At 37.5% G+C, this 23,697-nt stretch overlaps 4 protein-coding genes across 13 annotated transcripts in view; 1 reads left to right on the top strand and 3 right to left on the bottom strand.

Annotated features, from left to right (window-relative positions):
* LOC105216784 (uncharacterized) overlaps positions 1-9,688 on the top strand; it is a 32,634-nt gene extending 22,946 nt beyond the window's left edge. For all 10 annotated transcript variants that reach the window (XM_011191432.3, XM_029043195.2, XM_029043193.2 and 7 more), the window contains 5 exons: positions 5,599-5,865; positions 5,921-6,091; positions 6,296-6,437; positions 8,502-8,657; positions 8,722-9,688. In XM_011191432.3, the coding sequence (XP_011189734.2) occupies positions 5,599-5,865; positions 5,921-6,091; positions 6,296-6,437; positions 8,502-8,657; positions 8,722-9,145 (1,160 nt within the window). In that variant the 3' untranslated portion in view covers positions 9,146-9,688. The remainder of the gene's footprint in view (positions 1-5,598; positions 5,866-5,920; positions 6,092-6,295; positions 6,438-8,501; positions 8,658-8,721) is intronic.
* Positions 353-1,790, bottom strand: Tom40_1 (mitochondrial import receptor subunit TOM40 homolog 2). Its single transcript, XM_011191431.3, has 3 exons — positions 1,269-1,790; positions 653-1,203; positions 353-591 (listed from the first exon to the last, which is right to left on the bottom strand). Exons 1-3 carry the CDS (start codon positions 1,548-1,550, stop codon positions 471-473), a joined length of 954 nt encoding a protein of 317 aa, XP_011189733.1. The 5' UTR covers positions 1,551-1,790; the 3' UTR covers positions 353-470.
* LOC128919741 (aldehyde dehydrogenase, mitochondrial-like) lies at positions 9,481-13,901 on the bottom strand. The gene is made up of 6 exons (XM_054229030.1): positions 13,651-13,901; positions 11,355-11,459; positions 11,182-11,282; positions 10,535-11,106; positions 10,122-10,471; positions 9,481-9,903 (listed from the first exon to the last, which is right to left on the bottom strand). Exons 1-6 carry the CDS (start codon positions 13,684-13,686, stop codon positions 9,610-9,612), a joined length of 1,458 nt encoding a protein of 485 aa, XP_054085005.1. The 5' UTR covers positions 13,687-13,901; the 3' UTR covers positions 9,481-9,609.
* Positions 13,902-17,615: 3,714 nt separating this feature from the next.
* Positions 17,616-21,495, bottom strand: LOC105216785 (aldehyde dehydrogenase, mitochondrial). The gene is made up of 6 exons (XM_011191442.3): positions 21,257-21,495; positions 19,459-19,563; positions 19,286-19,386; positions 18,642-19,213; positions 18,229-18,578; positions 17,616-18,054 (listed from the first exon to the last, which is right to left on the bottom strand). The coding sequence occupies exons 1-6, from the start codon at positions 21,290-21,292 to the stop codon at positions 17,761-17,763; spliced, it is 1,458 nt and encodes a 485-aa protein (XP_011189744.1). The 5' UTR covers positions 21,293-21,495; the 3' UTR covers positions 17,616-17,760.
* Between the last annotated feature and the right edge of the window lie 2,202 nt (positions 21,496-23,697).

Here is a 23,697-nt window from a genome sequence, read left to right as displayed (position 1 = left end):
ACTTCAATCGCAATGTTTATAAAACTTTCATTTGGACCTTTTTAAAGCGCGATTTGAGGACCAGAACCATAAATTTATTGGGTCAAATAATGACAATGTTTTAAGAAGGGTATCAAATATACATATTTGCTACAGTTGGAGTATTTTCGACTCTTCAAAAATCGTTTATTCATTGTTGAGTATCTATGTACATATATCCATAATATGAATTGAAGGTTCTAAGAAACCATTAAATAGGTTAGTCCGCAAGTCCAACAGCTCATCAACTTCATACACTAATACCGAACTGGACCTATATATATACTCGTAAGCCCAAAATTTTTAACAGGCTAGTTATCACAGCACCGTCCACTATTGGAACCACATTTATATTAAGAAAATCTTACAACATTTTTGTGTCTCGAATTTTAATTGATTTTTAAGAAAATCAAGATTTAATAAGATTGATTTTAAAAAGTCACAGATACTTCTTATTCCCCGCGCCGTTGCCCACTGGGATCCAGAGCAAATTTAAGGCCAAATGCCAATCGATTGTTCAATAAACTAATCAAAGCACTCAAGCCCATACCGCACGGAATATGTGGAAGAGAACTAAAAGAAACAATTGTGTTTAAAACATTTTAGAATAATCTCCCGAATAGACAAGTTGTACCGATAATATTGAAAGCCTACGGAGAGGTCAGAATTTACCATGCTGCGCACAACAGAATCCTCAAAATCCCACTGATAGCAAATTGTGGCGATAGTCTTCTGTGACTTGCGATCCCACGCGAACATAGTTGCCATCTGTATGCGTTGGTGTATTCGCTGCCAGTAGCTAATGTCCAGACCCTCGCGTGACGCGGATGCCGCTATTTGATAATTATGTTTAGTATACCGTGCAGCGAGTGCAGTTTTGGTCATTATCGAACGCGGATCGGTCCATTCGAGTAGTAATTCCGCACCCAGCGCCCACGAGTTGGTAATGGAACGCATCAGCGATATGGTGCTGCGACCCCGTTGCGAATGGGCATTGTACATGTTCCATGTGAGTGTAGTCGATGGACGCGTTAGTTCGATGGTTGACTGAGTTTCCAGTGGTAAATCTTCGGATGCGCGTTGCATGGCAGCCTCCAGTCGTAAGGCGTGGTGCGGGTAAAAAATCATGCTGACATTGGAGGCAAGTGTGGTTGGATTTATGTCAGCCATGATGGTGGGCGTTTGCTTTTGAAGATGGTGATAAAAAATTAAAAACTATTTATAACATTTTCCAACTTTAAATGACATACTAAAAAATCATCATATAGGCGCAAAGAGTAATTGCCGCCGAAACGAAATCCCGAGGGTCGCGTGTGACTCCACAACCAATTGCACGTGATAATTTTGTTGGCCGCTAGCCGATGCGCGTAGTCCAATTCGATGCCATCGTAATATTTCGGATTAATACGTTGTGCCAATAGATGGAGATCGTGTATATTGCCGGGATTCTTTTTCTCTGAAGAACCGGGATAGAGCTGAAAGCATGCTGGAAACTGTTGGGTGCACTTCTGTGGGCACCAATCGCACGTCATGGATGTGAGGAACCGGTAAAAATAAGGCCAATGCACGTTTTAATTGTCGATTTTTGCTTGCACAAATTGTAAATTAATACAAAATATAAAATATATATACACTCGTTATGGTTAAACGTATCGTTAGCGTCACTGAACTATCGTAGTTTCCCAGAAATAAAAATGAGAAGCAGATATTTCAATTTACAAAATTGTGACTGTTTTGAATTTGAAAATATTGAATGGAAACGTCATAAAGAGAGTGGTCCAAGGAAGGTGAGGTGTGTATTTTATAAAAGTACAACACACTCGGTTTATATTTAACTGTGGTGAATAAGTAATTATTATTTTTATTCCTAATTCACCATGAAGTGTTGAATAATGAACTACAAGTTTCAAAATAACTATTACTCGATAATTCCTTTAATAATAAAATTAAAAAAAAAACATGAATGCGATTTTCACTATAAAACATTAAACGAACTGCCGTGGCAACGACATTTTAACAATGAACCGCTCAGAGATGGTTCACTGCTCAGCCAATCATTCTGTGGTCGAGGCCTAAGGAAGTAAGGACTTCCACTTTGATCAAATAAAGATTTTATTTATATTGTTTAATAGAAGTTCTGCCATTAAACTGAAAATCACAATGATTGAGCCAGATCGATATTTGGGAATTAGTTTCTTCTTTTATGATAATCCATTTTATATTAAGAACAGTGGAATATATATATATATATATATATTTGGCGTAGGAACCGCTTACGCGATTATAGCCGAATCCACCAGAGCGCGCCATTCTTGCTTTCTGAAGTCAGGTCACTTTCCACTTAGTCTTTCCAACGGAGTGGAGGTCGCCCTCTTCCGCGCCTTCCTCCAACGGGTACTGCATCGAACACTTTCAGAGCTGGAGTGTTTTCATCCATTCGAACAACATGACCTTGCCAGCGTAACCGCTGTCTTTTTATTCGCTGAACTATGTCAATGTCGTCCTATAAATCGTACAGCTCCTCGTTCCATCGTCTGCGGTATTCGCCGTTGCCAATGTTCAGAGGACCATAAATCTTCCGCAAAACCTTTCTCTCGAATACCCCAAGAGTCATCTCATCGGATGTTGTCATCGTCCACGCTTATGCATCATAAAGTAGGACAGGAATGATAAGGGACTTATAGAGTTTGGTTTTTGTTCGTCGAGAGAGGACTTTACTTTTCAATTGCCTACTCAGTCCAAAGTAGCACCTGTTGGAAAGACTGATTCTGAATTTCGAAGCTGACATTGTTGGTGTTATTAACGCTGGTTCCCAAGTAAACGAAACTATCTACAACTTCAAAGTTATGACTGTCAATAGTGACATGGGAACCAAGACGCGAATGCGCTGACTCTTTGTTTAATGACAGGATCGAAGATTGTACCGTCTCTATTTAGCTCTGCAGCTCGTATTATTTTTTCCAGCAGTAGATCCTTCCCGATCCTAACGGAGCTTTTGGTGTTGTTCAATGTCAGTTTACATAGCCGTATTAGTTTTGCAGGGATACCAAATTCAGACAACGCAGCATATAGGCAGCTCCTTTTCGTGCTAGTGGAATATACATGACCAAATTTGCATTAGGACATTACAACATTTGGTGAGAGTCTTTTTGTAACGAGATTTAAAAATATATGACCATATCAAATATTTTCTATGAATCGAAACATGAACGAATTGAGGCGCTATAACTCGGGGAAATATTCAAAGTGCTACGAGTTGATGGTAACAGAAGTAGAGGGGGCTCTGATGCGTTGGTAAAATTAAATGAAGAAGAACTTAGAGACAGTTTTAAGACCATTCAAATTTATTTTCTTTTTTGGAACCACTCTCTTTTAGCAGCTTCAATTAAGTCTATAAGGCATACACCGCTTACAGCAGAATTTGTTGTAGGCCACATGTTGCTATTTACTACCGAAAATATGTGATTTGTTTCGATTGACTGCCTAGCCTTAAGTACATATGTATATATATTCTAATCAACGAGCAGCCAGTTGGAAAATTTATTAACATGTACAATTATCTATGAATAAACAAACAAAAATTTAGTTTGACTGTTCTGCGGCCGACAAACCAACAAACCGCTGAAAATGCAAATGCTTTCTTGGCATTCGCGTCAATATTTGATGGATATATTTGAGATATGTGTGGTCTCACACACCCTGTAGGGATTCAACATAATATTATATTAGAACTCACTAATTGTCTAAAGTCGTATCTATATTCTACTAGGTTCAGTAAGAGACGAATTCAACAAATAATTATATAATAAACAACTGATCTAATGGAGTGTGTGACCTGTATTAGGTGGGTCATGGTAACATCTGAAATTGCTTGGTGTGTGTTGTTGTAAAAATGTAATTCCATACGTAAAAATTGCACATTTGTTTATATTCGGAAAAAATATTTGGCCAACAAATCAATGCGAGCACATTTACATACATACACACATTACACTTGCCTCCGCCGGAAAATAAAATTAATTATGGAATCTTCAATGAGAGAAAATGCTGCAATCTGTTCTTTTGTACATTTTTCTTTTGCTTTTATATTTTGTTCGAGTTTCTGTATCCAAATTGGCTACAAATTGCGGCAAGTAAATAAACATACTGCGCATCTCAAGGGAAAGCATCAATAAAGGAATTCTGCCAAAATCGTAAATAGCTTATAATAAAAGCTGTTTTCGTTGTTTACTAAATTCGATATGTATTTTGTGGCATTCATGAACAATCTGTGTTTATTTGTGTTCGTTATTAATTATATAAATACATGATTTTTATGATATTAAATTTACTGTTTTTTATCATTCATCACTTATCGATGAAACTAACCCAATTATTATTCTCCGTTGAGGAAACAACATAAGAAATATTCAATCTGTCTTTCGAGAAATATCATTAATTGTTTGATGCAAATTAAAGTTCCGAGATATGTAGTGAAAAATGCAATTGAAATGATAAAACATGCCTTTTTGAATGCCATTTGACCTAAAGAATAGGTTTTGAATAATTACTTGAGGCTGTCTCTTAGTTATCCTAAGTAATTACTAGCAAGACTTTTATATTTCCAAAACATATTGTTCACTTCGCTTCATATTGCACAACGCCATAGAGGCACCATTGTCAGTAGAGGTTTACTTGAAAAAGATGATTTCGAAGGCTGGTTCAGTAGCCGCCATTTTATACTAATTTGTCAATATAAATTTTTTTATGCGCCATATTATGTATATACTTAACAAAACTTGAAGTAGAGCAATCCGATTTTTTTAGCTGTAGACTGTTCTAACTCCTTAAGGAGTAAAAACTTTTTTATTTATGCTTTAAATTGTAAGCCAATTGTAAGTTTTGCCTTCCATTTTTGTACAGTTTGATTCACATACAAGTATAGTTCACCAGTACTTGATCTATTCCCTTTGTAAGTCAACCGATAACTTAAGATCCACACTTTACGAATCATCTTTAAACTTTATTTACAACGATTAATAAGTGGATTGTATGTTTCGTCAAAATCTTGAAAAAAAAAACGCAGAAATTTTTATCTTGCGATTCCTGAAGTGTGTTATTTTTAAATCTGAAGTATTAATAAGAATCTTACCTACTTCATCAGTAATGCTAAGTGCCGTCGATTAGCGATAGAACAACAAACATAATAAGTTATCTCGTGAACTGAGTACACAGTTTGGGAACACAGATACATTTTTGTCGGAATTATTTGGTATGATCGTTGGCTCTTTAAGGGTGAACTTTTAGATCTATTCGTATTTAGATGTTCAATGTCCCCAACTGTCTGTACTATCCTTCAAATTATAGAAGCATAAGGAGTTTTGAGAGTCCTAGATACAATTATCTATGACTTTAGTTAAGACTGTTGGTAATCACTTGGACTATGGGTAATCACTTGAGAGCTTCAACAAACTCTATACTACAATGAATGTTGAAAAAGCGACGTTATGCAATAAGATGTTTTATATTAAACCACTTAAAAGTAATATTTAAAAGCCTGCTGAAATTTATATTACATTCAAAATAACTTTTTTGTTACAGATGCCGTTATATGTCTTATGGTAGTACTCGCTCTAACTTCCATTGTTTGGAGCATAACCATACATATAATCTCTGGTGATTTTTATCATGGCATTCTCGGCGCCAAATTAGCATTCCGCGAACGAGATTTTCGTCAAATGGATGAACATACCAAAGAGATTTTCTATAATGACTTGGACAAATTAATAAACGAAACATACACCGAAATTGATGTTTACGATCAGATTGAAAATGACAAGACCACGGTGACGCCTTTGGAAGCCAATGGTAGTACACCAATTAACATTTTTAAAAAGTTTACTAATTTGTAAAACCAATTTAGCCACCACGAAGCAGCCCAAGGTTCGCAAAACCTATCACATTTTCCAATTGGTGCGCCCCGACGAGGATGAGAACAAATCGGAAGAAGACGTGGTGTCGGAGGAGCTCACCACTACAGCGTTGCCAGCTGTGAAATTCAATATGACGCATGATCGCCAGTTTTTGGCAACAAGTATGTATGGGTAAAGAAAGAATTTCTAAAAATTTGCTAATTCCAAATATTGACTCGCGCAGCTCATGTGTGGTTCAATGTAAATATTTTGGGTATTTAGCTTGCAAATTTACTTACATTGCACATATTTCTCTTCGTTTTGTTTTTATTTTTTCTACAATTTCTTCCTTTTGTACTTCAATTGTGTGTGTGTTTTTGTTGCAGTGATGCTGGATGTACACAAAACACGCTGGCGCCAAAGCGCCGCCGTCCAATTCATTTATAGTTTTCCATTTCTGTCCGAAATCTTTGCAATAATATGGACTGCAATGTGTTTAATATTTCAATCGGGCGTGAAAAAATATTGGTGAGTAAACAATGATGTAGCTGTTTAGAGAGTGTTAATGAACTTGGTTGCAGAAGAACATCCGATATTGTATGCTTGTATAAATGTCATACCTTTGTACCTTCTAAAATGTTTGTCCATATATTTTTCCTTACAATGGCTTTTGGTTCGCTCAGCTATATTTCCTTAGAATATTCCAGAAACTGTTCCAGCTGATATTGATTTCGGACGCTCTTCATATGGAAGAGTGAAATGTTGAGCTCGTTTGGTAATATTAAAAAAGTATTTTAGAAGTATTTGTGGGTAAGGAAATAGAGAGGTAATAATATGGAGGTAGAGGATCCACAAAAAGAGAGACCCCATAATCTGCGCCAATTACCGTAGGATAAGCCTCCTCAATATCGCCTATAAGGTTCTATAAAGCGTACTGTGTGAAAGACTGTAACCCACCGTCAACTGATTGGACTTATCAATGTGGCTTTAGACCTGGAAAATCTACAACTGACCAAATCTTCACCATGCACCGTGAAAAGAGAATTTATACTCACTACCTCTTTGTCGTTTTTAAAGCTGCTTTTGACAGCACGAAAAAGAGTTGCCTCTATGCAGCTATGTCTGAAATTGGTATCCCCGCAAAACTAATACGGTTGTGTAAGCTGATGTTGAGCAATGCCAAAAACTCCGTCAGGATCGGAAAAGACCTCACCGAGTCGTTCGATACCAGGCATGCAGGAGATGAAGGCACAATCTTCTATATGAGTGTACAGCTGCTGGCGTATGCCGATGATATTGACCGTTCCCACGACAGTCGGTTCTATGTAACCGGAACGGACCCGCATTTTTATCCGGCCAATGACTGTCAAATCGGCAGCATTCCCCAAAATTATTTGGGGAATGTTTTATGCCGCTACAACAACAACATATTGCCTTTAGTTCTTTTTTTCTAGACTGGATAAGGAAGCGAAGCGAATGGGTCTAAAAGTGAACGAGGGCAATATCTCCTGTCATCAAGCAAACAGTGAGCGCATTCGCATCTTGGCTCCCATGTCACTATTGACCGTCATAACTTTGAAGTTGTAGATAATTTTGTATACCTAGGAACTAGCATTAACAATACCAACTATGCCAGCCTTGAAATCCAACGCAGAATGACTCTTGCTAACAGTTGCTACTATGGACTGAGTAGGCAATTGAAAAGTAAAATCCTCTCTCAATGAACAAAAACCAAACTCTACAAGTCCCTTATCATCCCCGTCCTGCGATGGGACAGTGCTAGGAGTTTTCGAGAGAAAGGTTTTGTGGACGATTTATGGACCTTTGAACATTGGAAATGGCGAATACCGGAGACAATGGAACGATGTGCTGTATGAGTTATTCACCGACATTGTTAAAGTTCCGCGAATAAAAAGCCAGCGGCTACGCTGTCTAGGCCATGATGTCCGACAGGACGAAAGCACTCCAGCTCCAGAAAAATAGGAAGACCTTCACTCCGTTGGAAAGATCAAGGGGAGATCAACCTGGTCTCGCTTGGTATTTCCAATTTTCGCCAATTACGAGAGATGGCGCGCTATTATTGATTTGGCTAAGCGTTACCTAATTACGTATAAACATACATTGTTAATAAATCTCTATGAAGTACCTTCTAGAAGCACTTGAGGGTAAGGAAATAGAAGGGTATCCTCAAAACAAAAATGATAAAGTACAAATTTACCGAATGTATTATACTTTAGTGGAAGTAAGGTCGGAAGGAAAACTGGATATCATGATTCTATCCAACTATTGGAAATAATAACTTCAATAGCTAAATAATCTAGCAATTTGTGAAAAAACCAAGGCCAGTTCACATGTAATCCTAGCAACCTCGTACGTACTCGTTCTATCCCATCAGACGACGACGAATCTAGATTTCATTTGAAACTGTTTAATTTCGTGGCTGAACTTTTAACCCGACAGAAAACTGAACTCAGTATAGAACTTCATCTATTATTGCTTTGTTCTACTTTCCCCTCGTAACTTATATAGTCATAAGCAAACCGAGCATTTGGTCGAATTAAAAAAGCGATGACAATTTTTAAATCTTTACAGGGGGCTTCCGAAACCGTGGCGTATTGTGATACCCTCCATACTGGTATTCTCTTTCATGACAATAGGCACGCTGATCTACACAATTTTAGCCAGCAACTACCTAAAGAATCTCTGCAATGGAATGCGTGAAAACTTAACAAAGCCCGATGCGATCACGTGAGTAAAAAATAAAATTTGAACTATTTTTATTTTTGCATATATTACCTTCTTGTGCCCACAGTTGCGGCCAAGCCATATCCGTGCTGCGTCCCTTTATACGACAACACGAATTCCAACACGATGTCTACTTGAATATGTTCCGCTTTGCCTATTTGTTCGCTTTGGTTTTGTGGCTGCTGGCGCTGCTACTGATGCTGCTGCGCTACTTCTTTGCCATCGATTTCCAGTTGTTGGATGTGCAGTCGTTGTATGATAACAAATTGGCGCGACGTTTGAGTCGACCGGAACCGGAATTTACGGAAGTACTGTTAGAGACGGCACAGTCGCCCACACTGCTACTGCCACGCCACGATCGCAATAAGTCGGAGGATGATTTTCAAAGTGCCAAGTCGAATTTGAGTGAGGTCGCAATGCCGTTAATCGATACCGGCAAGCCACGATCGGCGTTGGTGCAGTATGCGCCCACGCAACAGCGGGTGGTTTAGTTTAGGCAGCACATGACAAATTAAGTAGAGGCTTTACCAAATCTATGTACTCGTATGCGGAGGCGACAAGGTGGGAAGCGCATTTAAACACAGTTTTACCTCAGGAACCTTATTTAATTGAAAACTGCACAATAGCTCTCTATTCAAATTATCGCTGCCGCTCTTAAATATGTATCACCAACTCTACTCTACTCTAACTCCAGCTCTAATGTGCAGTTGAATGATATTATTTTAAATTATATATAACTCAAGTTTTGAGACAACCGACGAGGCCAAGCACCAACAACAACACACTTACATGGCTGAATCTCCACAAAATTTACTTCAACGCAATATATTATTTAAAATGTTATTTATTGATTTTTATATGGATTTTTTTAGAGCTCTTAACCACTGTGTGCGTGTATAACAATATATATGATAACATTAAATATGTATAAATGTGGAAAAAGTTAAACATTGACTTAGACTATTTTCATGGTAATAGTTTTGGTCTCCAAATAATTGTTCAAACCATCGCGACCCATCTCACGTCCGATGCCAGATTGTTTGTAGCCGCCGAATGGTGCTTGAGGTAGCACAGCGCTGTAGCAATTGACCCAAACGGAGCCGGCATTTACATTGTTTGCGAATTTCGTCGCCTTATTGATGTCGTTGGTTAGGACGCCGGCGGCTAAGCCGTATTCCACGTCATTGGCACGATCAATGATCTCTTCAATGTCATTAAATTTCAGGATAGACATAACCGGCCCAAAAATCTGCAAAGAGAGGACGCATTTACATTAGGTTTTGTAAACATTTTTGGTAAAGAGAATGCAAATTAAGGAGAGAAGTTAGACTCCAAATAGCAAATATATCGCTTTTTCATCGCTATTTTTTTAATTATTGCGTTTGCAGAATTGTGAAGGTCAGTTTTAATTAACACCAACTTCAACACTAGGTGCAATCTTAATTTCTAGACCGAAGCATTGCTCACCTCTTCTTGTGCAATTCTCATTTTGTCCGTAACATCGGAGAACACCGTTGGTTCGACGAAGTAACCGACATTGCCGACACGCTTGCCACCGCATTGCAATTTGGCACCCTGTTGTTGGCCAATTTCAATATAACCCAAAACTTTGTTCATCATTTCCTCATCGATTTGTGGACCATGATTAGTTGACTCCTCAAAGGGATTACCTATTTTACGTGTCTTAGCCAAAGCAACGGCTTTTGTAACGAATTCATCGTAGATCTTCTCATGCACATAGGTACGTGTGCCGGCACAACAAGTCTGACCTGCATTGGGGAAAATTGCGTCGTGCGTAAGCTGCACTGCTTTGTCAACTAAAAGTATAGAAAAGTTCAAGTTAATTACTAAGTATTTGGAATATGTCAACAATAAATTACCATCAACATCGTCGAAGACCACAAATGGACTTTTGCCACCCAGTTCCAACGTAACACGCTTCAAATTCGACTTAGCTGCCGCCTGCATAATGATGCGTCCAATTTCTGCAGAACCTGTGAAGGCGACTTTTTGTATATCATGATGTTCTGATATCGCTGCACCAGCGGTGGGGCCATAGCCGGGTATAACATTGATAACACCATCAGGAAAACCAGCTTCCTTAGACAAGGCAGCCATGTGAAGGGCAGTAAGTGGTGTCTGTTCAGCTGGTTTCATGACAATCGTGCAACCGACAGTGAGCGCGGGTGCCCACTTCCAGGCCAACATAACCAAGGGATAGTTCCATGGAATGATTTGACCAACCACACCGACGGGTTCCTTACGTGTCTGTACAACAAAGTCACCACCGGGTATGGTATCGCCGAAATACTTATCGGTCCAGCCAGCATAATATTTCAGTGACATAATGGCGAACATTACATCACCAACGGCCGATGCGAATGGCTTGCCATTGTCCTGAGTCTCCAGACTAGCCAAAATGTACTTGTCGCGTTCCATGAGACTGCAGAGTCTGTTTTTGCGGAGAAGAGATTAAAGAAAAACAATTGAATATTTCAATAAAAGTAGGAAAAAGAGATCTACACACTTGTTTATCAGCTCTGTGCGTTGGAGTGGGCTCAGTTTGCGCCATTCGGAGTTCCTATGGAAGGCTTTCGTTGCGGCAGCTACAGCCAAGTCTACGTCAGCCTACGTGAATTGCATATTTTTTAACAGTAACTTAGTAAATCACTTTAGTTAAAAATTTTCAAAGTCACTTACCTTATCACCCTCAGCAATTTCGGCTATCACTTTACCAGTTGCAGGATTGACAGTGGGAAACTTTTTACCCGAGACTGCGTCGACGAATTCATTGTTGATGAAAATCTGAAAATGGTTAATAGAAAATTATTTAAGGGAGGGTGGTTTCATTGATAAAGTGAGTGTAAAAGGTTAATATGGACTTCACTAAATACATTTAAAATTAGTATAGTATTTAAATTATTTTATTGTGAAATATTTAACTTAAAGCCTTTATATGTATTAAACATTGATAATGTAAAAATATATCAGATCCTGCTGCTGAAATACAAGGTGATATTTCAGATCCATTGACAAACTTATTTGAAATTCGTGTGGATTCGGTATGTATGTTCCACTTAATATTTCGCAGGCCTGTAAGTTATCAAGGATCAAGGAGGAAAGGTATAATCATCTGGTCCTGTACGAAAATTCTTCTTTAATATAGATGATATGTGCATTGAAATCAATTTCATAACTGAAGCAGTGAGTCTTATGATGTTGAACGATTTTGTTGAAGAAATTTGTTAACAAATAAATATGGAAAATTTTGAATCCTGTCGGTTTACGTGGTACACCTGTTGAATGCTTATCAATTCGAAATGACTTAAAAATATATAGTTATCAGTAATTTTTGTTGTAGCAATGACTTTGCAAAATATTTATTGACTCCTGTTGTCAAAGCAAGAAAACTGCCGAATCATGCTGATTTTAACACTGATAATCTATAAATATAACTAATCACCCTTAAAGGTAGAATTTCTTAATTAGTATTATGAGAGATAATTAAAATTAATGTGCGCACAGTTAGCGGAACATTTTGATTGCCTAAGCCCTTATTCAATCGGCTGATAATTTTACAAATATGGTAAATTTTTTAAAGTTCAATTGTTTTTTATTTATAACTTTTAATGAAGATGTAGCTATCTACGTACCTACGTGATATTTTTTAAATGCGTGATCACGACTTAATTATCAGTTTACTTTACAGATCAGATAATAAGTAGATAACGTTTGACAGGGTTCAGAAGTTATAATTGTTGAAAACAAAATAATTTTGTAATAATGTTTTTTTATCTAATCGCAGTGGTTTTATTATACTACTTTTTGTGTTTGTGCCGTTTAGAATCACTTTTACGCAAACCAATCAAATTTCGTCACAACAACTTGAGGTCATTGGTATATGGTAATAGCTAAAGTGACCCCGGTTATAGCCGAATTCCTCCTTTTTTGCTTTTTGGCGCCAACTGGAGACACCAAGTGATACCAGGTCACTTTGCACTTGGTCTTTCCATCGGAGTAGAGGTCGTTCTCTTCCACGGCTTCCTATAGCGGGTACTGCATCGAACACTTTCAGAGCTGGATTGTTTTCATCCATTCGTACAACATGACTTAGCCAGCTGTCTTTTTATTCGCTGAACTATGTCAATGTCGTCGTATAAATCGCACAGCTCATCGTTCCATCATCTGCGATATTCGCCGTTGCCAATGTTAAGAAGACCTTAAATCTTGCGCAAAACCTTTCTCTCGAAAACCCCAAGAGTCATCTCATCGGATGTTGTCATCGTCCACGCTTCAGAACCATACATCAGGACGGGAATAATAAGCGACTTGTAGAGTTTGATTTTGGTTGGTCAGGAGAGGACTTTACTTTTCAATTGCCTACTCAGTCCATAGTAGCACCTGTTGGCAAGAGTGATTCTGCGATGGATTTCGAGGCTGACATTGTTGGTGTTGTTAATGCTGGTTCCCAGATAAACGAAATTATCTACAACTTCAAAGTTATGACTGTCAACAGTGACGTGGGAGCCAAGACGCGAGTGCGCTGACTATTTGCTTGATGACAGGAGATATTTCGTCTTGTTCTCATTCACCACAAGACCCATACGCTGATATCAATATCATCGGCGTACGCCAGCAGCTGTACACTCTTATAGAATATTGTAGCGTCTCTTAAGCGGGGATTACTGTATATTAAATTCTATTAAATGACCACCTTTATGAGTAATTATGCCAAGAGATGGAAACTGGTACATCACAATATTAATCTTTCAGCGCGCAAAAATATGATTATGATTCATGATATGGAAATCGGTGTTTTGTAGGAATTACTTCTGACCAAAAGCTGATGTACATATATTAGATATATTCTCATGAATTCTATAGACACATTTTAGGTTTAATAGATTTCGCTTCTTTTGCAGCGTCATTCCTTTTAACACTTGCGTCATAGAAAAACTTATGAAATTCAATTGGCAATCAACACTTTACAAGTTACCTGTGTATATTTTGGTACTTCATTGGGATTAGCCATTTTGTTGATAATTTTTCACACTTTTAATTATTGAAAATATTTTACTTTATATTTAGAACAATTCACTTTAGATTACAAAGCACTTAACGCACCGGCTTTCGTGTACGACTAGAATTTATTTCACAACAATTTCGGCTGCAGCACTGGCACAACTAAAATTTTCGTTTTGTGGTCGCTTTTTATAGTTGGCCCGACAGTCTTTACAACAAATAGGCAACTAATTCTTTGCACTCACTCGCATAGTTCGCATGCCGGTTCGTCGGCCTGGCGGCGTGATTACTCTCTCTATTTGCTGATAATCTTGCTATTTGCCTTTTACTGTTATCACGCTAGTTGCGCGTTAGCATAGGTGAGCTTAGTCTGATAAGCAAATGTGTGTACACATACATATGTGTATAAGAATTCTTATGTATACAAACTTATTTTTTACGCTAATTATAATAAATGCGATAAGTTAACAGTTTCATAGGCAAGTTTGGTTGATAAATAATATTGGCTAACAACTAAGGGCTTAAGAAGTTAATATCTTAATATCGAAAAAAAAATACAATTTATTAACGAGGGTTCTCATTCTTACGCCCGCCACTGTATGTGACGAATCAATGACGTGCCAAACATTTTGCCACTCTCTCAATTGCTTGCCGAAAGTCAAAACTATTACAGTAAGCTTTCGATTTCAGGCACCCGAACATGAAAATAAAACTAAAGTAAACTAAACAAATAAGGAAGGGCTAAGTTCGGGTGTAACCGAACATTTAATAATCTCTCAATTTATTTATGTAATCCTATTATGACAAAACACAATTGGGATCATTTGTATATTCGGCAAAAAGTCCACGAAAATAGCGAAAATCTTTATTTAATGTACATGAAAGCAGGTGTAATTCCTAGTATCTTCAAGATTATTCGTTCACTTAATTTTGCTAAGATATCTCACATATAAAACGATATATACGGTATAAAGTCACTGGAACTTTGAAAATTAATATATGAGGAATATGGGACTTTTCTTATGAAAACTATTTTTTTTTTCAGAATGTTATGTCTTTGAACTGTGAGTATGTTCGACTGACAAACGAGCTTTAATACTAGTCATGAGCTACAAAGGAAGGGCACTATCACCTTAATGAAATTGGGAATGAACTGCACTTGTGTGAGTTTCAGGTGGCCCAAAGTTAAATAAAGTCCCTTGAACTTTTTAAACTCTCGCACACATAACGGTTGTTAAAAACACTTAAAACTAAAAGAGTAACACATATGAATAATCGATTTTGCTGCCCACTCTCGTATGGTGGGTTATGTTGGAGATCACTTTTGACTGATCGATTTTGTATCCCATTTTTGTTTTGATGCTTGGTATTCCTCAATTTGAAGACGACAAACAACAAGTGCTGGAATCTTGTTCTTTGGTTGAATTGCATAACTGTAATGGTAATTTTGAATGGAAAAACACTGGCGTTATCATCGATCATTTTAAAAGTGGACATAAACGAGAGGAATCGTATTCTCATGGTGCTCTACATAATTAGTAGTAATTATTGTAAATATTAATTAGATAACAAGTTATAAAAAATGAAATACGGAAGTAAATGATATATTTCATTGACAAAATAACTAAAAAATATAATGGGCGCTCAACTCGCAGTAATTAAAAAAAGTACCGTAGTATCCTGAGAAGCTGTTCTACCGAAAAGGATCATAGAATACAAATATCTAATATAGTATAACAAAAAACTCTAAGTGATTTTTATACTCTCGCAACAGATATGCTTAGAGAGTTTAATAGTATTGTTCACATAACGGTTGTTTGTAACTTAACGAGTTAGATATAGGGTTAAATATATCAAAATGATCAGGATGATGAGACGAGTTAAAATGCGTATCTCTGCCTGTCCGTCTGTCCGTCCGTGCAACGGATAACTTGTAAATTAAGATATCTTGACGCAAACCAATAAAGCTATATAAACCAAACTTTCTGCAGTCGTTTCCCGTACGTACCCCATCACACACCATGAAAATAGTTGAAATCGGATAATAATCACGCCCACTTACCATTAATATATTGAATATTAATGTGCTTTAACTCACTAACGAAAAACATCGGAAACACTAACTTTTACAGAAAAATAGCGGAAGAAAGCTGCACTCAGACTTAAAAGACTAGAAAAATGAGAGTGACGTCCGGTCAAAAACCATATCCAGTAACTATTCGACCGATTTCGATGAAATTCGGTATATAGTATTTTCTTGACATCTTGATAACACCTTGATACCATCTGATTCGTTGAACTTATAATATACTATACATTAGGAACCAATGAAGATAGCGGATTAGAACTTTACAAAAATACTGTATTTGAGCATGACTTGTGGAAAATTGTCGAGTAATTTTTCACCGAAAATATCGGTCAATCTCTCAGATATTTTAATTTAGTTCAGAGGGAATTTTTCTCTTCTAATAGTGTGCCTCTGTACCAAAAATAATTAAAATCGGGTCATATAGATACAAAAAGTATCATAGTATTCAGAAGCTATTCTACCGAAAAGGATCATAGGATCCAGTAGCTTTTCTACAAGTATTATAGAATCCAGAACCGGTTGAAATTAAGAAGGACCTGTTCTACCAGAAGCAATAAGATTTATATCTTTTCAAAGCTCCGGGTATCAAATATGAATATGAATTCAGTGCCTAAGGTTAATTTTTCACGGAAAATATCGGTAAATCTCTCAGATATTTTAATTTAATTCAGAGGGAGTTTTTTCTTGTAATAGTGTGTCTCTGTCGGTGGGCTTTACCGGGTGGACCGTATGTATCGGTAAATATATGAGTAATCTTAGCAAAAATAAGAGAGAAAATGAGTGAAATCGATTCAGGAATTACCTCAGCTCTCATAAACTATATATTATATGTTGATTTTAGTTATTCTATTGAACTTTGTGCCGCATATGTGGGTGAAATTGTGTGTTATCTTAATAAAACTATATCAATAAATTGCGAGAGTATAACATTTTCGGTTGTACCTGAACTTAACCTTTCCTTAATGATTAAAATGAGTTTAAAGTGGACTTAAATAAAATAGTTAAGTTTAATAATTAAATTGAGAAAAAATTTAAACATTTTTGAATCGTGTTTATAATTGAACATACATATTTTCGAAATTTAAAATTTAACTTTTGCAACATTTTCCGTAAACAACAGAGGCACAATAAGGCCCATCGAGGGTTACATGAGAATTTTCAGAAACAGAAAAAAAATACCTAAAACAATGATAAAAAACTGCAAAATGTTTTTAGAAAACAAGTACCAACGCAAACCACCGGATCCAGAGAAAGGTCGAACTCCTATTCCTAACAAACAAGGAGAAATCGTTCATTGAACGTTGGAAATGGCAAATACCGTAGGCTATGAAGTGTGCTTCATCCAGATTTCATTTGAAACTGTTTACTTTGGTGGCTGAACTTTTAACCCGACAGAAAACTGAACTCAGTATAGAACTTCATCTCTTATTGCTTCGGTCTACTTCCCCCTCGTAATTTATATAGTCATAAGCAAACCGAGCATGTGATCGAATTACAAAAGCTTTGACAATCTTCAAATCTTTATAGGGGACTTTCGAAACCGTGGCGTTTTGTCATACCCTCCATACTGATATATGATCGGTCGGAGGAGAAAAGGTGGGAAACTCGTTTAAAATCAGTTTTACCTCAGGAATTTTATATAATTGAAAACTGCAAAATATCTCTCTATTAAAGTTATGACTGCCGCTTTTAAATATTGGTATTTGTGTGTACGTATCACCAACTCTACTCTACTCTAACTCTAGCTCTACTGTGCGATTTAATTATATTATATAACTCAACTATTGAGACAACCGACGAGGCCAAGCACCAACAACAACATATTTACATGGCTGAATCTCCATAAAATTTACTTTAACACCTTATTTTATTTCAAATGCTGTTTATTGATTGTTATATGGATTTTTTGAGCTCTTAACCACTGTGTGCGTGTATAAAAAATATACATTAAATATGGATAAATGTGAAAAACTCTTTAACTTTCATAATGTTGACTTAGACGATTTTCGTGGCGATAGTTTTGGTCTCCAGATAACTATCCAAACCATCGCGACCCATCTCACGTCCAATGCCAGATTGTTTGTAACCGCCGAATGGTGCTTGGGGCAGCGCTGCGCCATAGCAATTGATCCAAACGGTACCGGCATGCACATTGTTGGTGAACTTTGTCGCGATATTGATGTCATTGGTAAGAATGCCAGCGCCTAAACCGTATTCTACGTCATTGGCACGATCAATGATCTCCTCAAGGTCACTGAATTTCAAAATAGACATGACGGGTCCAAATATCTGCAAGGGAGGGGGAATTTAAATTAAGTTTTGAGCTCATTTCTGAAAAAGTTGAATGCAAGTTGATAAGTTATTTGAAGTCAACTCAAAAACACGTGATATCTTTACGCTTTGGTATTTTGATGAATATAAGGACCAACAGCTTACTTAATTTAAAGTTTTATTCAAGCTTACCTCTTCCTGTGCGATTCTCATTTTGTCGGTAACGTCGGAGAACACCGTTGGTTCGATGTAGTAGCCAACATTGCCGACACGCTTGCCACCGCATTGCAATTTGGCGCCTTCTTGTTGGCCAATTTCAATATAACCCAAAACTTTGCTCATCATTTCCTCATCGATTTGTGGACCATGTTTAGTTGACTGCTCGAAGGGATCACCGATTTTGCGTGCCTTAGCCAAAGCAACGGCTTTTGTAACGAATTCATCGTAGATCTTCTCATGCACATAGGTACGTGTGCCGGCGCAACAAGTCTGACCTGCATTGGGGAAAATAGCGTCGTGCGTAAGCTGCACGGCTTTGTCAACTAAAAGTATACAAAAGTTCAAGTTAATTACGAAGTATTTGGAATATGTCAACAATAACTTACTATCAACATCGTCGAAGACCACAAATGGACTTTTGCCACCCAGTTCCAGAGTAACACGCTTCAAGTTCGACTTGGCAGCCGCCTGCATAATGATACGTCCAATTTCTGCAGAACCAGTGAATGCGACCTTTTGTATATCATGATGTTCTGATATCGCTGCACCAGCGGTGGGGCCATAGCCGGGTATAACATTGATAACACCATCAGGAAAACCGGCTTCCTTAGACAAAGCAGCCATATGCAGGGCAGTAAGAGGTGTTTGCTCAGCGGGTTTCATGACAATCGTGCAACCGACAGCGAGAGCGGGTGCCCACTTCCAAGCCAACATAATCAAGGGATAGTTCCATGGAATGATTTGACCAACTACACCTACGGGTTCTTTACGTGTCTGCAAGACAAAATCACCGCCGGGGATAGTATCGCCGAAATACTTATCGGTCCAGCCAGCATAGTATTTCAGTGACATAATGGCGAAAAAGACATCACCAACGGCCGAAGTGAATGGCTTGCCATTGTCTTGTGTCTCCAGACTAGCCAAAATATTTTTATCACGTTCCATGAGACTGCAGAGTCTGATTGGGGAGAGGAGATTAAAGAAAAAATTGAATATTTCAATAAAAGTGGGAAAGAAGAGATCTACACACTTGTTTATCAGCGCTGTGCGTTGGAGGGGGCTCAGTTTGCGCCATTCGGAGTTCCTATGGAAGGCTTTCTTTGCTGCAGCTACAGCCAAGTCAACGTCAGCCTTAGTGTTATTATTATTATTAAAGTGTTTTGAAATAAGTTTTGATGACAAACTTAATAATTAGTTACTCACTTTATCACCCTCAGCAATTTCGGCTATCACTTTTCCAGTTGCAGGGTTGACAGTTGGGAACTTTTTACCGGAGACAGCGTCGACGAATTCATTGTTAATGAAAATCTAAAAATGGTAAATAGCAAATCATTCAATTTTAAGTCACTTGGTGGTATTGTCAAGCTGAAATCTATCTTCTGTACACTCAAGTTATGTCAAAATAAATGGTTATCTATGACTCACTAGCCCCAGAGCAATTGATCTATGTATGTATATACATACAAAAAATGTAATCGAACTAAAATTCATTGAATTGTGCTTCTTTGATAACGCCAAGTCAAGGTTTTCACTGAGAATAATGAAAAAAATTAGCGATTACTTAAACGTGATCATTTGTGGCAGAGAAGCTTAACTCAATAGAAGTAATTTAGAACAATCGATGTCAAGTGCTCAAATATGACATTGAACATAAACTACATACGAAAAATTGGCCGTAAAAATTATATCAGGTCTTACAGCACAAGTTTTCTTGGGTCTATCGAATATAAACTCATCCATACCTAATGATATGCCAGTAAGTAACCAAAAATAAATAACTAAAGATGTCGAATCCCACAACTTGGAATAGGAAGTGGTGTTTCAGATCCATTCACAATCGTATTCGAAATCCATGGCGAGTTAGGTTGCTTTAGCATTTATTCCACCGAATATATCAGGGACCGGCGAGTTTCCAAGGAGTTATGGTGCAATTCTTGGACCAGGCATAGTTAGATAACCTTTCTAATTTAACCAGGTTTATTAACCTGAATTTTATCTATGGTGGTGAGTCGGTGATAAAAGAATCGAGATCAAAATCATATGGCTTGAGAAGACTTATTATTATAATCGAAAGAAGTGAAGAACACATTCCTTAGCGATTACTTAAACTCCCGTCGGTTTACTTTAGACACCTTATAAATTATCACTGACTAGAAAATTATATATTTATTTATCAGAAAGTTTTTTTTTTGTAGTAATGACCTTGCAATGATTTTATTGCCTCTCGTTGATAAAGAAAGAATACTGTCGAGTCATGTTGATTTTGGAACTGATAATCTGTAAATATAATTCACAATTTAAGGTAGAATTTCTTAATTAATATTATGAGTATTAATTAAAATTAACGTGTACTCACGTGCGAAAAATTTCGATTTGCTAAGCTTTTTTGTTAGTGAAGATGTACGTGAGTGAACATATTTAAATTCGTAGACACGTCTATTATCTGTTTCTTTTATGGATCTTTTAATAAGAGTAAGTAGATAACGGAGGAAGTTATGTTGGGTTGAAGATAAAGTAATTTTAAAATAATTGTTTCATCTAATCGCAATGTGTATTAATATACTACTAATTGATGTTTGAAACACTTTGGAACAAACTAACCAATTTTCGTCAAAAAATTAAGAAGTACGGCGAAGGTCGATATAAGTGAAAGCTGTGACCTAATTACATATATCAGTAGTTCAATTTTAGATGTATTGATGAAAAAGAGATGGGAACTAAAACAGCCATATTTAAACTTTTCAAAGCAATAATATTTGATTTAGAACTCCAGAATCATTGCTTTGAGCCTGTGTTTAGAAAGACGTGGAAATCGAGTTTTGTAAGAAATCACTTCTGACCAAAGGTTAATATATGTATATTGGAAATTATGTGATCATGCATTCTATATACTACATTTCAACATTTTTAATTACATTTCTTATGGGGAATTTTCCCATATCTTCTTCTAACACTTGCGTCAAAGAAAAAATTTGAAATTTATTTATTAATCAACGGTTACCTGCGTATACTTTGGTACTTCATTTGGATTAGCCATTTCGTTGGTTATTTTTTCACTTTTAATTATTTTATTTTTTAATTTGAACGAATCGCTTTATATCACAAGTCACTTTACACACCGGCTTAGACACTCCAAGAATATATTCCCCAACAAATTTGGCTGCAGCAGCGGCACAACTAAACTTTTTCGATTTGTGGTCGCTTTTTATAAGTTGGCCCGACAGTCTTTGAAACAAATAAGCAACTAATTCTCCACACTCACTCTATAGTTCACATGCCGGTGCGTCGACATAGGTTGTCATGATTACTCTCTCCATTTGCTGATAATCATTAATGTTATCGCGCAAGTTGTTGGTAAACGGTGCACTGAGCGCGATAGTAAAGTAATTCTTAATTATATATATTTATTTTCTTTAATGCTAATTGAAATCAGATCTATATGTTATCAGTATCACAAGCAATCTTTGTAACTCATATTTTGCCACCTGGTGTCTCAGGTAATTAATTGCTTACGTAATTGTCGATATATGATCTAGCATAAATAACTGTATTCACAGGTGGTCTCATTCGTTTGTCCGCCATTGTATGTGACGCAGTAATGATGTGCCAAAAATTTCTGCTACTCTCTCAATTGCTTGCAGAAAATCAAAAATATCACACTTAGCCCTCGATCTCTGGCACTCGAATATAAAATAAATCTAAAGTAGTTATTTTTATGGAACAATAACCACCTGGTAAAAGAAGTTGGAACTTAATTATATACTCGTACCATTAGGTACAATTGTGTGACTGAATTTAATCAAAGACCAATCTCGGCAAGTCTCTTGTTTCTAAAATACCCATTTTGTAGCCATTATCTACGGATTCAACTGGAAACACCTATTGAGGCCAGGTCACTTCGCACTTTATCCTTCCATCGTCCACGCTTCAGCGGCATACATCAGGACGGGAATAATTAGCGACTTATGGATTTTGATTTTGGTTCGTCGAGAGAGGACTTTACTTTTCAATTGCCTACTCAGTCCAAAGAAGCACCTGTTGATAAGATTGATTCTGCGCTGGATTTCGAGGCTGACATTGTTCGTGTTGTTGATGCTGGTTCCCAGGTATACGAAATTATCTACGACCTCGAAGTTATGACTGTCAACAGTGACGTGGAAGCCAAGACGCGAATGCGCCGACTGTTTGCTTGATGACAGAAGATATTTCGTCTTGTCCTCATTCACCTCCAGACCCATTCGCTTCGCCTCCTTATCCATGCGGGAAAAAAACAGAACAAACGGCGCGGTTGTTACTTCCGATGATATCAATATCATCGGCGTACGCCAGGAGCTGTACACTCTTGTAGAAGATTGTACCTTCTCGGTTTAGCTCTGCAGCTCTTATAATTTTTTCCAGCATCAGGTTAAAGAAGTCGCACAATAGTGAGTCACCCTGTCTGAAACCTCGTTTGGTATCGAACGGCTCGGAGAGGTCTTTCCCGATCCTGACGGAGCTTTTGGTGTTGCTCAACGTCAGTTTACATAGCCGTATTAGTTTGGAGGGGATACCAAATTTAGACATTCCGGCATAGAAGCAACTCCTTTTCGTGCTATTGAAGGCAGCTTTAAAATCGATGGAAAGGTGGTAAATGTCCATTCTTCTCTCTCGGGTCTTTTCTAAGATTTGGCGCTTAGTGAATATCTGGTCCATGGTGGATAAGGTCCAATCAGTTCGTTGACGGTGGGCTTTAGTCTTTCACATAATACGCTCGACAAAACCTTATATGCGATATTGAGGAGACTTATACCACGGTAGTTGGCGCAGATTGTGGGGTCTCCCTTCTTATGGATTGGGCAGAGCACACTAAGATTCCAATGGTCAGGCATGCTTTCTTCCGACCTTATTCTACAAAGAAGCTGATACATGCACCTTATCAGTTCTTCGCCGCCGTATTTGAATAGCTCGGCCGGTAATCCATCGGCCCGCCCCTTTTTTGTTTTTCAAGCGTGTAATTGCTATTCGAATTTCTTCATGGTCGGGTAATGGAACATCTATTCGATCGTCATCGATTGGGCAATCGGGTTCGCCATTTCTTTCACTTTCATTCAGCAGGTCGGAGAAGTGTTCCCTTCATAATCCTAGTATGCTCTGGACATCCGTTACCAGATTACCTCATCGGTCCCTATATGATAATGCTGCGTTCTTGAAACCTTCTGTAAATCGCCTTATCTTTTCATAAAATTTTCGAGCGTTACCCATGTCGGCCAGCTTTTCAAGCTCTTCATACTCACGCATTTCGGCCTTTTTCTTTTTACGTCTCTGCGGAACGACAATTCTCAACGTACCAAATGGTTTTTTGTCGTTGCCGAAATCAAATTGTTTCGGCTGCAGCGGTACACAGTGAGTTTGAGATGCCGTTCCACAGTTCCTATATACCGAGATGCTGATAAGTGCTCTCAG

This window comes from Zeugodacus cucurbitae, chromosome 2 (genome assembly GCF_028554725.1).
Source record: "Zeugodacus cucurbitae isolate PBARC_wt_2022May chromosome 2, idZeuCucr1.2, whole genome shotgun sequence".
NCBI classification, from domain to species: domain Eukaryota; kingdom Metazoa; phylum Arthropoda; class Insecta; order Diptera; family Tephritidae; genus Zeugodacus; species Zeugodacus cucurbitae.
This window is presented reverse-complemented; position numbering and strand designations above follow the sequence as displayed.

What these genes read in the sequence shown, in the direction of transcription:
- Tom40_1 (XM_011191431.3), bottom strand. Translation starts at nt 1,550, where the DNA reads ATGACGTGCGATTGGTGCCCACAGAAGTGCACCCAACAGTTTCCAGCA. An exon ending in GCCTATATGATGATTTTTTA is followed by an intron (nt 1,204 to 1,268) that starts GTATGTCATTTA and finishes CATCTTCAAAAG; the next exon opens with CAAACGCCCACCATCATGGC. An exon ending in GTAGGCTTTCAATATTATCG is followed by an intron (nt 592 to 652) that starts GTACAACTTGTC and finishes TGTTTCTTTTAG; the next exon opens with TTCTCTTCCACATATTCCGT.
- LOC128919741 (XM_054229030.1), bottom strand. Translation starts at nt 13,686, where the DNA reads ATGGCTAATCCCAATGAAGTACCAAAATATACACAG. An exon ending in AAGTACCAAAATATACACAG is followed by an intron (nt 11,460 to 13,650) that starts GTAACTTGTAAA and finishes AACCATTTTCAG; the next exon opens with ATTTTCATCAACAATGAATT. An exon ending in AAATTGCTGAGGGTGATAAG is followed by an intron (nt 11,283 to 11,354) that starts GTAAGTGACTTT and finishes CAATTCACGTAG; the next exon opens with GCTGACGTAGACTTGGCTGT.
- LOC105216785 (XM_011191442.3), bottom strand. Translation starts at nt 21,292, where the DNA reads ATGGCTAATCCAAATGAAGTACCAAAGTATACGCAG. An exon ending in GGTCTTCGACGATGTTGATA is followed by an intron (nt 18,579 to 18,641) that starts GTAAGTTATTGT and finishes GTATACTTTTAG; the next exon opens with TTGACAAAGCCGTGCAGCTT. An exon ending in TGAGAATCGCACAGGAAGAG is followed by an intron (nt 18,055 to 18,228) that starts GTAAGCTTGAAT and finishes CCTCCCTTGCAG; the next exon opens with ATATTTGGACCCGTCATGTC.